Source organism: Chamaea fasciata, unplaced genomic scaffold (genome assembly GCF_029207755.1).
Source record: "Chamaea fasciata isolate MVZ Bird 193981 ecotype frontalis unplaced genomic scaffold, bChaFas1.0.hap1 SCAF_9, whole genome shotgun sequence".
NCBI classification, from domain to species: domain Eukaryota; kingdom Metazoa; phylum Chordata; class Aves; order Passeriformes; family Sylviidae; genus Chamaea; species Chamaea fasciata.
The window spans coordinates 32,554,728-32,568,328 of record NW_027094094.1 but is presented as its reverse complement, the minus strand read 5'-3'; the positions used below and the strand labels follow the sequence as shown (position 1 = coordinate 32,568,328).

General features: G+C 54.6%; 1 protein-coding gene across 1 annotated transcript; it reads left to right on the top strand.

Annotated features, from left to right (window-relative positions):
• Nucleotides 1-71: 71 nt before the first annotated feature.
• Nucleotides 72-13,358, top strand: ERLIN1 (ER lipid raft associated 1). Its single transcript, XM_066191748.1, is given in 13 exon segments — nt 72-105; nt 1,084-1,239; nt 2,065-2,146; nt 2,489-2,535; nt 5,679-5,740; nt 6,977-7,102; nt 8,004-8,077; nt 8,510-8,568; nt 9,114-9,205; nt 9,678-9,767; nt 10,036-10,115; nt 10,295-10,438; nt 10,440-13,358. Coding segments are annotated over 12 exon segments (1,092 nt in total). The 5' UTR covers nt 72-105; nt 1,084-1,126; the 3' UTR covers nt 10,563-13,358.
• The last annotated feature ends 243 nt before the right edge of the window (nt 13,359-13,601 follow it).

The following is a 13,601-nucleotide window of genomic DNA, read 5'->3' as shown; positions in this document are numbered from 1 at the left end:
TCATCACCCCGCGCCGACGTGGCGCGTCCATGGTGCCGCGCGCCGGCGGCGCGTGCGCGGCGGGGGTGGGAGCGCGGCCTCGGCAGCACGTGGGGAACGGGACAGGTACGGGACAGGGAACGGGATAAAGGGCGGGGAGAGCTGCTGCGGGACAGGGAACGGGATAAAGGGCGGGGAGAGCTGCTGCGGGACAGGGAACGGGATAAAGGACAGGGAGAGCCGCTGCGGGACAGGGAACGGGATAAAGGGCGGGGAGAGCTGCTGCGGGACAGGGAACGGGATAAAGGGCGGGGAGAGCCGCTGCGGGACAGGGAACGGGATAAAGGACAGGGAGAGCCGCTGCGGGACAGGGAACGGGATAAAGGGCGGGGAGAGCCGCTGCGGGACAGGGAACGGGATAAAGGACAGGGAGAGCCGCTGCGGGACAGGGAACGGGATAAAGGGCGGGGAGAGCTGCTGCGGGACAGGGAACGGGATAAAGGGCGGGGAGAGCTGCTGCGGGACAGGGAACGGGATAAAGGACAGGGAGAGCTGCTGCGGGACAGGGAACGGGATGAAGGGCGGGGAGAGCTGCTGCGGGACAGGGAACGGGATAAAGGGTGGGGAGAGCCGCTGCGGGACAGGGAACGGGATAAAGGACAGGGAGAGCCGCTGCGGGACAGGGAACGGGATAAAGGGAACGGGATAAAGGACAGGGAGAGGTACGGGACAGGTAGGGGATAAAGGGCGGGGAGAGCTGCGGGACAGGGAACGGGATAAAGGGCGGGGAGAGCTGCGGGACAGGGAGAGGGGACGGGCCCCTGGATAGGAACCGGGATAGGACGGGCTAGGGATAGGGGCAGGTACAGGGTAGGGACATGGAGGGGATAAGGATGGGATCGGGAGGCCCGGGCCGGGCGGTGACGGGGGCAGGCCCCGCGGGGCCGGCCCGGGGCGGGCGGTCGGTCCCTCCGGCGCAGCCCCAGAGCGGGGCGGGCGCTCCCGCCCTCCGCTGTCCCCGTCCCGGTCGTGGCGGCTGTCCCCTCGCCCCCGGGGGCGGTGCCGGGCCGGTCCCGCCCGGCGCTGACGGTGTTGCTGTGGCAGGGCAGGGCCCGCGGAGCCCCCGGCGCCGGGAGGGGATGCGAGCATGGCCATGGCCCAGGCCGGGGCCGCGGCCGCGGCTGCCACCGGGCTCCTCGTCTTCCTGCTGTACTCCGCCATCCACAGGGTCGAGGAGGGACACCTGGCCGTGTACTACAGGTACGGTGCTCCCGGGAGCCCTGCCGGAGCTGGGATTCATCCCTGGGTTGTGCTATCCTGCGCTTCCCTCCGGTTTTTTCCCCCTGGGTGGGCAGCCCTCGTTGTTTCTGCTCCCTTGCACCCGTGCTGGTGAGTCCCAGACACCCTGGCCCCATGCGGAGCCCTGGTGAGTTCGGGTCTCTAAATCCTCAGCTGCTTTTCCTGCCTCTCCTTCCTCCCTGTCCTTTTCACAAACTGGATTTCAGAGCTCAGAGGACCGCTGCTCTGGGTCTCTCCTGCCTGGTCGCATCTGTTGATCTCTCCCCGTGCCAGCAAGAGCCGCGTCACCTTTGTCCCAAACTGTTACCCAGCCAGGGCTCCCGCTGTGCCGATGCTTTGGAATGTTTTCCCTGCCCTTCCTACTCAGCCGTTTCCCTTTAATCAGGAGCGTGTTGAGCATGAGAGCCTGGGGGATTTTCCTTTGTGCTCTGGGCGAGGGGCTGTGCCCAAACCCAAAGTGGCAGCAGCACATCCACGGCTGGGTTTTTCCATGGTTACCAGGGAACTATTTAGAGAGGAGAAAGCTTCGTTCCTGCAGCTCTGTGCAGTGTTGCAATGCTGGGAGGGTTTAGCAATAGCTGCCTGCTCCAGGAGTTAATGGCTCACAGACCTCGAGAAGTTGCAGCAGGCAAAGATCAGGTGCACTCAGCCCTTTTGTTGGGGAATTGCTGGCGGATTTAGGGCCCTGATGCAAGTCTCCGTGATCCCTGGCAGTTTGAACTGTCCCTGCTTGCCCTCAAAGGCAGTCCTTGCTGAGCCTTTCCCTGTTTTCCTCCCTCTCTGCAGGGGCGGCGCGTTGCTGACCAGCCCGAGCGGCCCTGGCTACCACATCATGCTCCCCTTCATCACCACCTTCAAATCCGTGCAGGTCAGTGCTCCCTGGGGAGCCAGGGTTTGTCCTCTTGGAAAGCTCTCCCCACCAGGTGTGTGTGTGTGTGTTGCTGGGGCTGGCAGTGTCCTGCTCAGGGAGGACAGGCCCTGTTTGTGGCTGCCACCGTTTCCCAGGAGCAGGGAAACAGGCACAGCTGCCTGTGCATCCCCCCAGAAGGCAGGTGAGGAGAAGCTTTGCCTTCTGCCCACACCTGCAGGCATCACAAGGGAGGCTGAGGAGACTTTTGGCTCAGTGTTCCCACTGTGGGAGTGTGGGCACAGCAGGACCTTCCTGGAGAGAGGAGCAGTTTGTGAGCTCTTGGCTGTGTTTGTGTTGCAGACCACGCTGCAGACTGATGAAGTGAAGAACGTGCCTTGTGGGACAAGGTATGGCTTCCATTTGTATTTCTTCCACGTGCACTCTTTGGGGTCATGTATAATGCTGGGACACAGGGACTGGGAGGAAAAGGCACCTACCATAAAATGAATCCCAAATGTACACACACCTGTCCCACTGTAACAGAACAGGAGGCTCTTGCTGGAGTTGCTTGGGTTGGTTGAGTTGGGTTACAGATCCTGTTGTGTTGGTTCATCCACAAGTTAAAGTGATGACTCTTCAGGGTGATAATAACCTGATGATTCTCCTCGTCTTTTATGTTCAGAGTCCTCAGCAAAATTTCTGTTTAAAAAAATCAGTCAGTGGTGACTGGAGTGGTGGCACGCAGTGACCACATTGAAATTGAAAGGTGAATGTTAATGGCAAGGTTAATAAAAGAGAGTTAATTTTGATCAGGTTTAACTCATATTAACTTTCTTGGAGTGGTTCAGCATCAGACGTCACTTGGGCTTAAATATTACCATAAAGGTCTCATGGTTTTAATTTTAGATCTCAGAGGTTTTTCAGGAGTATCTGTAAATGTTAATGTTCAGTGCTGCAGCTTTCACAGAAATGGTTTGGGTTGCAAGGGACCTCAAAGCCCATCTAGTGCCGTGGTCAGGGACACCTTCCACTGTCCCAGGCTGCTCCAAGGCCCACCCAGCCTGGCCTTGGACACTTCCAGGGATCCAGGGGCAGCCACAGCTGCTCTGGGCACCCTGTGCCAGGGCCTGCCCATCCTCACAACCAAGAATCTCTTCCGTATATCTCATGTAAATTTCCCCTCTGTCAGCCTGAGCCCATTCCTCTTTGTCCTGTCACTTAGGGCCTTGTCCAGACTCCTTTTGTGGTGAAGCAAACAGTCTTTAGACCAAGCTAAAGGTCAAAGGTTGAGGCCAAAGCCAGCCTCAGCCATTCTGTGCTTCTGTGATTTAGGAGCTAAAAATGAAGTCCCTGTTGAATTTCAGCATTGTGGGGTTCGGTTGTGCAATGCAGGTGGTTGGGAAGGTACAGGTAGTAAAAATGGGCTTTAAACCACCAGGCAGCTGGTGAAAGCAGTTCTCAGTTAATAATTGAATACACTCCTGACCAAAGGTCCCAGCAGCCGTGCCCATTTCTCAGGTGTTACTGCAGGAGCCTTTCAGTTCACTGCGTTTGCAATCCAAAGTCTGCGGCTGCTCCGTGCCAAAGCTTTGCATCCACATTTCTATAGTAAAACATGAGCTTAGAAATAACAACTGGGACACACCTGGAGTGTCACTGGCCCAGTTCAAAGTCTGTTACCAGAACAGATCCTAAACAGTTTAAGGGTTTGTATTTACATGTTAAACCATCAGATTTTAAAGGCTGGGTTTCTCTTCCACCATCTTTGTGTTCCTGTTCCCTGTGTCCTTATCTATATTGGGAAGCTTCTGTGTGGGTGTCCCATCCCTAGTTTTTGCCTTACCTGTCCTGGTTGTCCCTGGCAGCATTAAGTGAATCCATTAAATAGAGATTTTTAATCCTGAGTTAGATCCTGAATTGTCTGAGGCTTTCCTGCTACCTGTGTCCATCTCCTGGGGCATTCCCTGGATGCTGTCTCCTTGTCCTCTCAGGTCAGGCAGCACTGCTTCTTAATTATCCAGTTTCTACCAGGTGCACAAAGTCTTTTATGGATTTCTCTTTCCAACGTGGATTTTTTTTTTTTCTTCCTCTCTCACTGCAACCTTTGGGGGTGGCACCTGTTTCCTCAGAGCCATTTCATGACCAGCAGGACTGATAAAATCTACTTATCCCCCACCACAGCACATAAACACATGTGAATTATTCATAATAATGGGATAACTGTGGGTAATATCCCACTTATTGCCCCAGACTGGCTGAGATCCTCGGCAGGGTTGTTGTGGAAGGTGGTGGTGAAATCAGACAGTCCTCACTGGTCTGAGGTGCCATTTCACACTCTTTCCTGCCAGGGAGGGGAAATGGGGCTGTGGATGAGTCCTGAGAGGATCCAGGGTGTTGCAGGCACTCTCCTTTTTTTTCTAACATCCCTTTAAAGTTGAAGTGCCAGATTTGCAGCAGATAAAGTCCATCCATCACCAGTGTTTTTAGGTCATAGTTGTCATGAAACAGGTTTGGAGCAGTCAAGGGCTGGGATTGGAAGGCCTTTTCCAAAAGAGCACAGACACAGGCAAGTTCAGGTTGTTTTTCTGCAGACTTGGCTTTGAGCTGCCAGAGATCAAGATCTGCAAAATAAGAAATGGATTTTGTCGTGGGGGATATGTTTGAGTTAAAACATCACAGAGGCTGAGTTTGGAAATGTGGGAGTTCCAGTGCCAGGAAAGAGCTGTCTCTAAACAGTTCCTGCTGAAGCTTCTGGTCTGTGATATGCCTTTGTCCCAAGGACATCATCACAAGAGTATTCTGCTTTAAAATTAGGCTCTGCAGAGACCTAGAGCTGTTTGAAAGTTATGGGGGTTTTTTTCTTCACTGTAGAGTTTGTGCTTTTCTTTGGTGTTACGGGTACCCGGGGGTGGGCATGACTTTCTGAAAGCCGCACCATTAAGAGCAGAGGCTGGGAACAAGCCTGACCTCTGATTGCCCCTTTTCTCTGCCAGTCTGGCAGCACATCCTCCCTCAGGGAGAGGATTGCCTGCAGGCTCCCTCTGCTGAGGTGCTTGTGGTGTTCCTGGAGAGCCACATGTGCCGTGACACTGGAGCTGGGAGTGTGGATTGAAGTCTGCCACGTGCTTTGGTCCTTCCTTTCTACTGGGGCTTGCCAAGCTCCTTATGGAGTTAGTGATGGTGTGAATTAAACTAAGGGCTTTTTCTGTTTAATGTGTGTTGCTGCCTAGAAGAGTTGAGGGGTGGGTCTGCATTTTGTGGCAGGTGTCACCTGCTGTCCTTGCTGCCTTCTCCTCTGCTTTCCTGATAGCTGCAGCTACGTTCCTGTTCAGAAACCTTTGGTTGGTTGAGTAGGAAATCACCAAGAGGAGGGAAAGTGCTTTGCTGGAGCATGCTTGTGATTTATGCAAAGGGAAGGACTGGGATTCGCTGCTCTCTCATTGCAAAATGCTCAGGATACAGTAAAAGAGGGATAAAGATGCCTTTGCTTTAAACGTGTTAACTGTTGACAGCTGCAGTGGTAACTGATGAGCTCTCTTTTCCCTTGCAGTGGTGGCGTTATGATCTACATTGACCGAATAGAAGTTGTGAATAAGCTGGCCCCATATGCAGGTATTTCCCGTCCTGGTCCCACAGGCAGAGCTGTGGCTGTCTTCACTCATCCTGTGGCAGCTCTGTCTGGGTTTGCAGGACTTCCCTTTTCCATGCCAGGAAACCTTCCCTGTCTGTTTCCATTTCTTGTTCCCCTTACGGCTCCTGGTCCTGTAGCATTGATCCCAGGTGCTTCCAGCTCGGCTCCTGAGACAATTGCAGAGACTAAACTTGTGTAGAAGCCTCTTACCTTCTTATTTCACCAAGCCAAAGACACAGACAGCTTGTTTTGTTCAGTAGCACAGCTTAATGCAAAGCTCCAGCATTGCTGAGGCACTGGAGGGTGAATTCCTGTTGTAATTCATAGAGTCATGGAGGGGTTTGGGCTGGAAGGGACCTTCAAGATCATCTCGTTCCACCCCCTGCCATGGTCAGGGACACCTTCCACTATCCCAGGTTGTTCCAAGCCCTGTCCTGCCTGGTCTTGGACACTTCCAGGGATCCAGGGGCAGCCACAGCTTCTCTGGGCACCCTGTGCCAGGGCCTGCCCACCCTCACAAACGAGAATTTCTTCCGTATATCTCATTTAAATTTCCCCTCTGTCAGTCTGAACCCATTTCCCTTGTCCTGTCACTCCAGTTCCTGTTGGAGATTCCCTCCCCAGCTTCCCTGTATGCCTTCAGGCCCTGGAAGGAGCTGTGAGGTCTCCACACAACCTTCTCTTCTCCAGGCAGAGCAGCCCCAGCTGTCCCAGCCTGGCTCCACAGGGGAGGTGCTCCAGTCCCCCTAGCAACGTGGTGGCCTCCCCTGGACCTGCTCCAGCAGTTCCATGTCCTTATGTTGGGGAGGAGCAGGCCAGAACTGTGCACAGGGTTCCAGGTGGGGTCTCAGCAGGAGCAGAGGGAGACAATCCCCTTCCTTGACCTGCTCCTTTTGAGGCAGGATCTGGTTGGCTTCAATAGTGTGGATGATCCTTGTTTTCACTTTACAGCAGTACCTGTTCCTATGCACGCAGGCCCTGGCGAGGCTTTGCTGTTTCATTTGTTTATGCAGATGATGAAACAGGACCAGGCAGTACATCCTGCCGTGACTGCTCCTTGAAGTTGTGTAATCCCAGCAGCACCTGGCAGCTGGGCAGGGCAGCTGTGGCTTTGGCTTCCCAAGTCCTGAAAACCCCTGTCCCTGTGCTGCCTGACTCCTTCCCTGACATCCTGACCCGTGCCAGTGGTGACCTGTGTGATTCTCTCCCTTCCCCAGTGTACGACATCGTGAGGAATTACACTGCAGACTACGACAAGACCTTGATCTTCAACAAAATCCACCACGAGCTGAATCAGTTCTGCAGTGCCCATACCCTGCAGGAGGTGTACATTGAGCTGTTTGGTAAGTGGATGGCAGCTGGGTGATCCCAGCTGGGATCCCACTGGAATCTTCCTGGAATATCTTGCAGCTGGCCCCATGGAGCACGCTGCCCCTGTGCTGGAGTTGCAGTGTAGAATACAGCTCCTTTTACGTCCACACACCACTTCCCCTGTCACTTTAGTGGCTCAGGTGTCTTTGTCTTTCCCCATCTGCAGGTGGGAATTTGATTTCAGTCTTTTTCCACCTATTTAAAATGTACAAAGTAGCCACTCTGCTCCTGTGTTTGCAGTGATGCCTGTGACCTTCACTGTGACAGTGGATTTGTCTTGTTCTGCTTCTGCTTTTAATCCTCTGCTCCGTTGCTGAATTCACTTTTGTGTTTTCACAGCTTCCTTCTGGCTGCCTCTAACAAGTGAGAGCTGGAAGGTTTTTCACAGGGAGGTAGCAGTGCTTCAGGAATTAGCACAGGGGATATTCTCCTTGGTTGACCTGTGCCCCAAAGACAGAGCAGGTTCTGTTTCTTCCTGAGTGGCTGAGCAGGGGAAAAATGGGTTATGCAAGAGACAAGGCTGTGAGAATTTTAATATTAATCTACTCCAAGTCCAGGTGCTGGGAAGGGATAGACTTCTACCATAGACTCTGAGCATTCTTTCTTGCTGAGATGCTGAAAGCCATTTGCACTTAGTTCAGATAACACAAATTCATCAACAGCTGAACTTGTCTAGTCACTGGCACGCGACTCTCCTTTTGGGAATGTTTTTCAAGGGGAATAGGAAGGAAAAAAATGTACTGAATGGTGTCAGGAAGCACATTTATCTTACACTGTAGAGCTACTTGTTCTTCAAGGCCTGCTGACTGCTGCACAAGCTGTGGGGGAAAACATGATAAACCAACTGGTCTCTCTTTTCTCCCCCAAACACAGATCAGATAGATGAGAACTTGAAGTTGGCCCTGCAGAAAGACCTCAATGCCATGGCACCAGGTCTCACTATCCAGGTGGGTTGTGGCTTTCCAATAATGAGAGATTTTAAAAGGTGGAGAAAGACTTTTGGCCAAAGCCTTCAGTGACAGGACAAGGGACAACAGTTTTAAACTGAAAGATGAATGTTTTATGCTAAGGATGGTGAGGCCCTGGCAGGCAGAGGTTGTCCAGAGAAGCTGTGACTGCCCCTGGATCCCTGGAAGTGTCCAAGGCCAGGTTGGACATTGGGGCTTGGAGCCCGTGCCCCTGGTGAGGGTGGGTTGGAATGGATGGCAGGAAATAGAAATGCAGGACACCTCTGGGGGAGTGGCCATGCTCAGCTGTGTTACCCAGGAGGATTAGGCACCGCTGTCCACAGCAGCTGGTTTTGTAAAGAGATGTTTTGGTTATTCAGATTGCATCAAAATGTTTCATTCAAGATGTGCTCCCTTTTTCTTCTTTCACAGGCCGTGCGTGTTACGAAACCCAAAATTCCAGAGGCCATCCGAAGAAACTTTGAGCTAATGTGAGTAGCTGGACATGAAATTACCTTAATTAGTTTTGAGGGTGCTGCACAGGCACAGTGCTGTTGGAAAGCTCTTCCCTGGTGCTCAGGGAGTGAGAGGTGATCTCCAGGTAGTGTGTGCTTGGCCAGGTGCGCTTGTGCCTTCTGTTTTCCATTTCCACACTGAAATCGGGGCTCAGGGGTCTTGATGTCTTGCCCATAAGCTCCCCTCCAGGATCTCTGGGATGCCTTTGGGCCGAAGGAGATGCTCTTGGATCTCCCTTTACCTTTGGCTGAGCAAGCCCAGCTCCCAGCCCACATTGCCCTGCTCCTCATCCCGAGGACTCAGACTGGACATGCATCCAGATGTGGCCACAGCAGTGCCAGATGGAGAGGGGGATGATCCCTTCCTTTGGCCTGTGCTCATACAGCTGCAGACAGAGCCAGTCCCCATGGCTGTGAGCAGGGAGCTGGCAGCTGGCTGGCCCCTTGTCCCTGTGGCCTCTCGTGGGGTGCAGAGCTGCTCCTCATTCCCTTTCCCCAGGATAATTCTTCTCCTCTTACAGGGAGGCCGAGAAGACGAAGCTGCTGATTGCAGCCCAGAGGCAGAAGGTGGTGGAGAAGGAGGCAGAGACAGATCGGAAGAAAGCACTCATTGGTAATGTCACCAGCACAGCCTGAGCCTCCATTCCTGCCTTCCCTGCCAAGCTGGGGCAGGATGTTGTGTTCCATCACTGACAGCTCCCTGAGGGAGGTGCAGCCAGGCTGCACAAGCAGTTGTTTGAACATCTGGGTGAAAATCCCACAGCAGCGGAGCAGGGAGCACCTCTGTCCTGCAGCAGGGATGGAGGAAATCGGTCTGCTGGAAAAACTGCTTGGGCTTGGAGCTCCATGACCCTGTGCCAGAGGGATCATGCTTGTAAACGGGATGTCAGCGCTGCAGACATCAGCACTGTGTTGTCTTCCTGTAGCTCTGCTGCTTGGTGTGCAGACTGGCGCTGAGTGGGAAGGGAGGGAGCAGGGAACCAGCTCCTGGTGTGGCAGACCCTGCAGTCAGGTGCTGGGGTCAGGGTGCTGGTGCTCAAGCCCTGAAGAAGCAAATTTCCCAGCTGAGCCCGTTGTGATTGCAGAGGCAGAGAAGGCTGCCCAGGTGGCCAGGATTCACTACCAGCAGAAGATCATGGAGAAGGAAACAGAGAAGCGAATTTCTGAGATTGAAGGTAACCACGCTGCTGGGGGTGGTGGCAGGTGGAGGAACCTCAGACCTGCAAAAGTCATTGAGAGTGCTGCAGGGGTGCAAGGCTGTGCACTGGGGGCGCTCCTGCCCTGTGCGTGGAACTCTCCAGAAAGCTGCAGGGCAGGTACAGAGCCAGCCAGGCTGTCACAGGCGCCCCTGGGTCAGCTGGTCCCCGTGGGATGAGGGCTCAGTGTGACGGGGCCTTTCATTTCCTAATGCTCTTTCCTGTCCCCCCTCTGCTGCTGTGTTAGATGCTGCATTCCTGGCCAGGGAGAAGGCAAAAGCTGATGCAGAGTACTACGCTGCTCGGAAGCTGGCTGACTCCAACAAGGTGAGCGCTGGGGAGCTGTCACTCTTTTCCTCTGCACAGGAGATCAGCTTCAGGTGGGCAGCGCTGGAGAAACGCTTGATCTAACAGCCCACACCCCAGGAGGTGGCTGCCTGACATGAAAACTAACACCACAAGGCCCAGAAAGTTGTCTCTTAATCTCTGGTTTCTGTTTTTTGTAGCTGAAGCTGACCCCCGAGTATCTGGAGCTGATGAAGTACCAGGCGATAGCTGCCAACAGCAAGCTGTACTTCGGCGACCGCATCCCCGGCGTGTTCCTGGACACCTGTGCCTTCCAGCAGGCCAACCTGAGGACTGCCCACGAAACCAGCCTTCCTGCACAGGGAGCCCCAGAGACCTCTGCAGAAAGCCCCCTCAGAAGTGAGGAGAGCACTGGCTGAGGGAGGCAGAAGGGAACCCGGTGTAGCTCAGCAGCGAGCCCGGCTGTGACCGGGGACGAAGCCCCGTGCCGGTGGGGCGGATGCAGCACACGCCTGGACATCTTGTGTATAGGTGGCAGTTGGGTTGATTTTCTTCTAGCAACAGATTGCAAGGGCTCTGCCTCTTCCATTTCTCCCCGTATTAAATTGGTGCTTCCAAAGGAAGGGATAATCCTGTACTAACATACCTATACTGGAATATTAAACGACAGACAGCAGGAAAGCCTCCCGGGGTAGGTGCAGTCATTTAGCAGGCATTACTCTGCAGGAAGGAGATGTGGCTTTGAGTGCTGTGTTGCTGCACGCTGGTCATTGCTCAGCACTCCTGGCTGAGGCTGAGTGAAGAGGAGGTTCCCCTCATCCTGCTGCTGAAGCTTTGCTTGGTGAAGGTTTCTGCTGACGCTGTCTCGCTCTCCTCCAGTGGAGTGGACTCTCCTTGGCCAGCGTGCTCCTGCTCAGGGCGAGGATTGGTTTGCTGTGGAATAGGTTATTGGAGTAGGATCTGCACAGCCATAATATTCCTGTAGACAGCAGCACTAGATAACGACTCGGAGGAAGCAACCTCTGAAGGGATTCTGCAATTCCCCTCTCCAAGCAAGAGCCTCGCGCTGTCTGCCTGGGACTGACTGGTGTTCCCACTGAGTGTCTGAGTCTCATTGCCTCCTAAACCAGATTTCAGGAGCACTTCGGAGCAGCTGGTTGGGAACAGAGCCTGGCAAGTCATTGCTCAGATTCCAGCCTCCCTGTAAGTCATTCACCAGGGAAAGGGGGCTGATTATCCACTACTCTGCCGTGCTGGCAAAGTGAAGAGTGAAAGGACCCTGCTGTGCGGCAGATCAGATGTTTGACACTTCAGCTGCAAAGTCCATGCACATTGCTGCTCCTCCATGCAAAATCCGCTGCTCTAGGAAGTGGGACCTGCTTTGTACGTCCTTGAACAGCCACGGCAATGAGTGTGTCCCTGGTCCTCTCATCCCTGGCCAGGCTTGCTGGCAGATGGATCTTCTGTCCTGATTTACGTTGTGATATATCTGACCCTGCTCCTGGTGTGCCAGGGCAGGGTGAGGTAGAGGTGCTTGGGGAGGGGGGAATCTCCTGGGACAACCTGCTTTCCACTTTTCCTCCTTCCTCCCCTCTGCCTTTGAGGATGTGCTTGCTTTCAGGACCTGCCCCTCGTCGTGTTCTGTGAGGATCCGGGGCGCAACACCTGGGGAAGCAGCTAGCAAGAGCTGGAATGCTCTTCTCCAGCTGGGAGCACCCCAGCACTGCCCGCTGCATGTTCACAGGCCTGCTCTCCCTGTGCATCCCTCCTGCTGTCCTGTCCCCTTGGAGAGGCTTGGGGGGTGGTGACACTCCAGGCACTCAACCTGTTGAGATCCTCTGTCCCTGGCTCCTTCTGCAGCCTCATGGCAAGGGGGAGGGATGTGTTTAGCCTCTGCCATTGAGAAACTTTCAACCCAAACCAGCTTTACCTGTGCTGGTGATGTCCCCAGGGGAGGTGTGCGGGGTCGGGCTTTGCAGTGCTGTGTCCCCACCCTGCAGTGTGGCTGGGCTTCAGGGATGGCAGTGTCTCTCCGCAGGGAAGTCCAGGGACACACGGTGCCTCAGTGACACCAGACACCTCCTGGTGTCTGTTCCTGCCCTGGCTGCCTGGGGCAGAGCAGGGTTGTGTTAGCCCTGCCCCTTCTGCAGGGTGTAAGACATAACTGTGGGATTTTGCAGCCCTTCTGGGTGGTCTTGTCCTTCACCTGCCTGCAAACTCCCAAGGCTCAGTTGATGGCTCTGCTCCAGGATCCCAGCTCCTCTTCCAACCCAGCCATGGCTGGAGCCAGGGATCAGGGCACCAGGGCAGAGAGGGGGTGGGCAGTGTGTTTCCTAATGTTTGAAATGTCTCCTGGAAATGCTGCTTGGCTTGCAGGGTCCCCTTTTTTCCTGTGGGATGGGCTTTGAGGAAGCAGTGTAGACTCATCTCGGCCCTGCCACCCCCTCAGTATTTGCAGCAGGCCCTTGGCACAGACATGGCCTCTCCTCACCCCCGCAGCACCCGCTTTGGTTGGATTTTGGGCTGAGGGCAGGCTTTATAGGCTAGAAGCGCTGCTGGCAGGGATGTAGTCTCCACAATTTTCATGTTTACTGGGGTTGGACACACTGGGCATCAGGAATGGCTGGGACAGAGTAGGTCCTGTGACAAGGGCACGTTCACACCTTGCCTGCAGTGCTCAGAGCAAGATGTCCACGCAGGGAGCAGGAAAGCCTTCCAGGCCAGTGCAGGAAGAGCTGCTCCCCTTTGGATCTGAACCTTGCTGTGCCTCCCTGCACTGTCCAGGTGGGTGCATGACCTTGCCTTAAGTGGCTGTCACTGGCTCAGTGTCCCTCTGTATGCATCAGCCACCTCCCTACGTGGTCTGAGGGACCCCAGGGGATGCTCCCACGGTGCCAGGTCCTGCAGCAGCATGGATGTGTGATGCCCAGTGCCTTCTGCAGCAACCTCCTCCACCCCTCCCTGCTTCCCCGGCCCTGCTGTAGCAGCCCCAGTGTGCAGGAGGGGGTGGCCACGGCTTTGGCCCCCTGGCCTGGGCTGTGCCACCCTCTGAGCCCCAGCTGTGAGCCGGGACATGGCTGCAGCCAGGATTTTGGGATTGAACTGGCTTTTCTCTCCGCTCCCACGGCCTCTGTGGGCCTGTGACTAAAGGGGTCTGCCCCTGGATGCGCATCTCCTTAAGGAAACACGATACATACGGTCAGGTTTACATTCACACTGTTAAGTTCTTTTGATAAAGCAGAATAAAATTATTTTGTTACCATTTTTCTGGATGGTTTCATGTCCTAGGGCTGGTGGCACGTGAAGTGGGGGACTCCTGTACCTCTTCCCCTGCAGCAGCCCTGCATGGTGTGGATGTCTTGTAGTGACTGCCACCCTGGGAGCCCATGAAGAGCCTGTGCTCAAATCAGGCTACAGCCGGGATGGTGCTGAGCATGAGGGGACTCCCTGCAGCATCCTGCAGCCCCTGGGGCAAGCCCGGCTCTTTGTGGCTGGCAAAATGTGCTG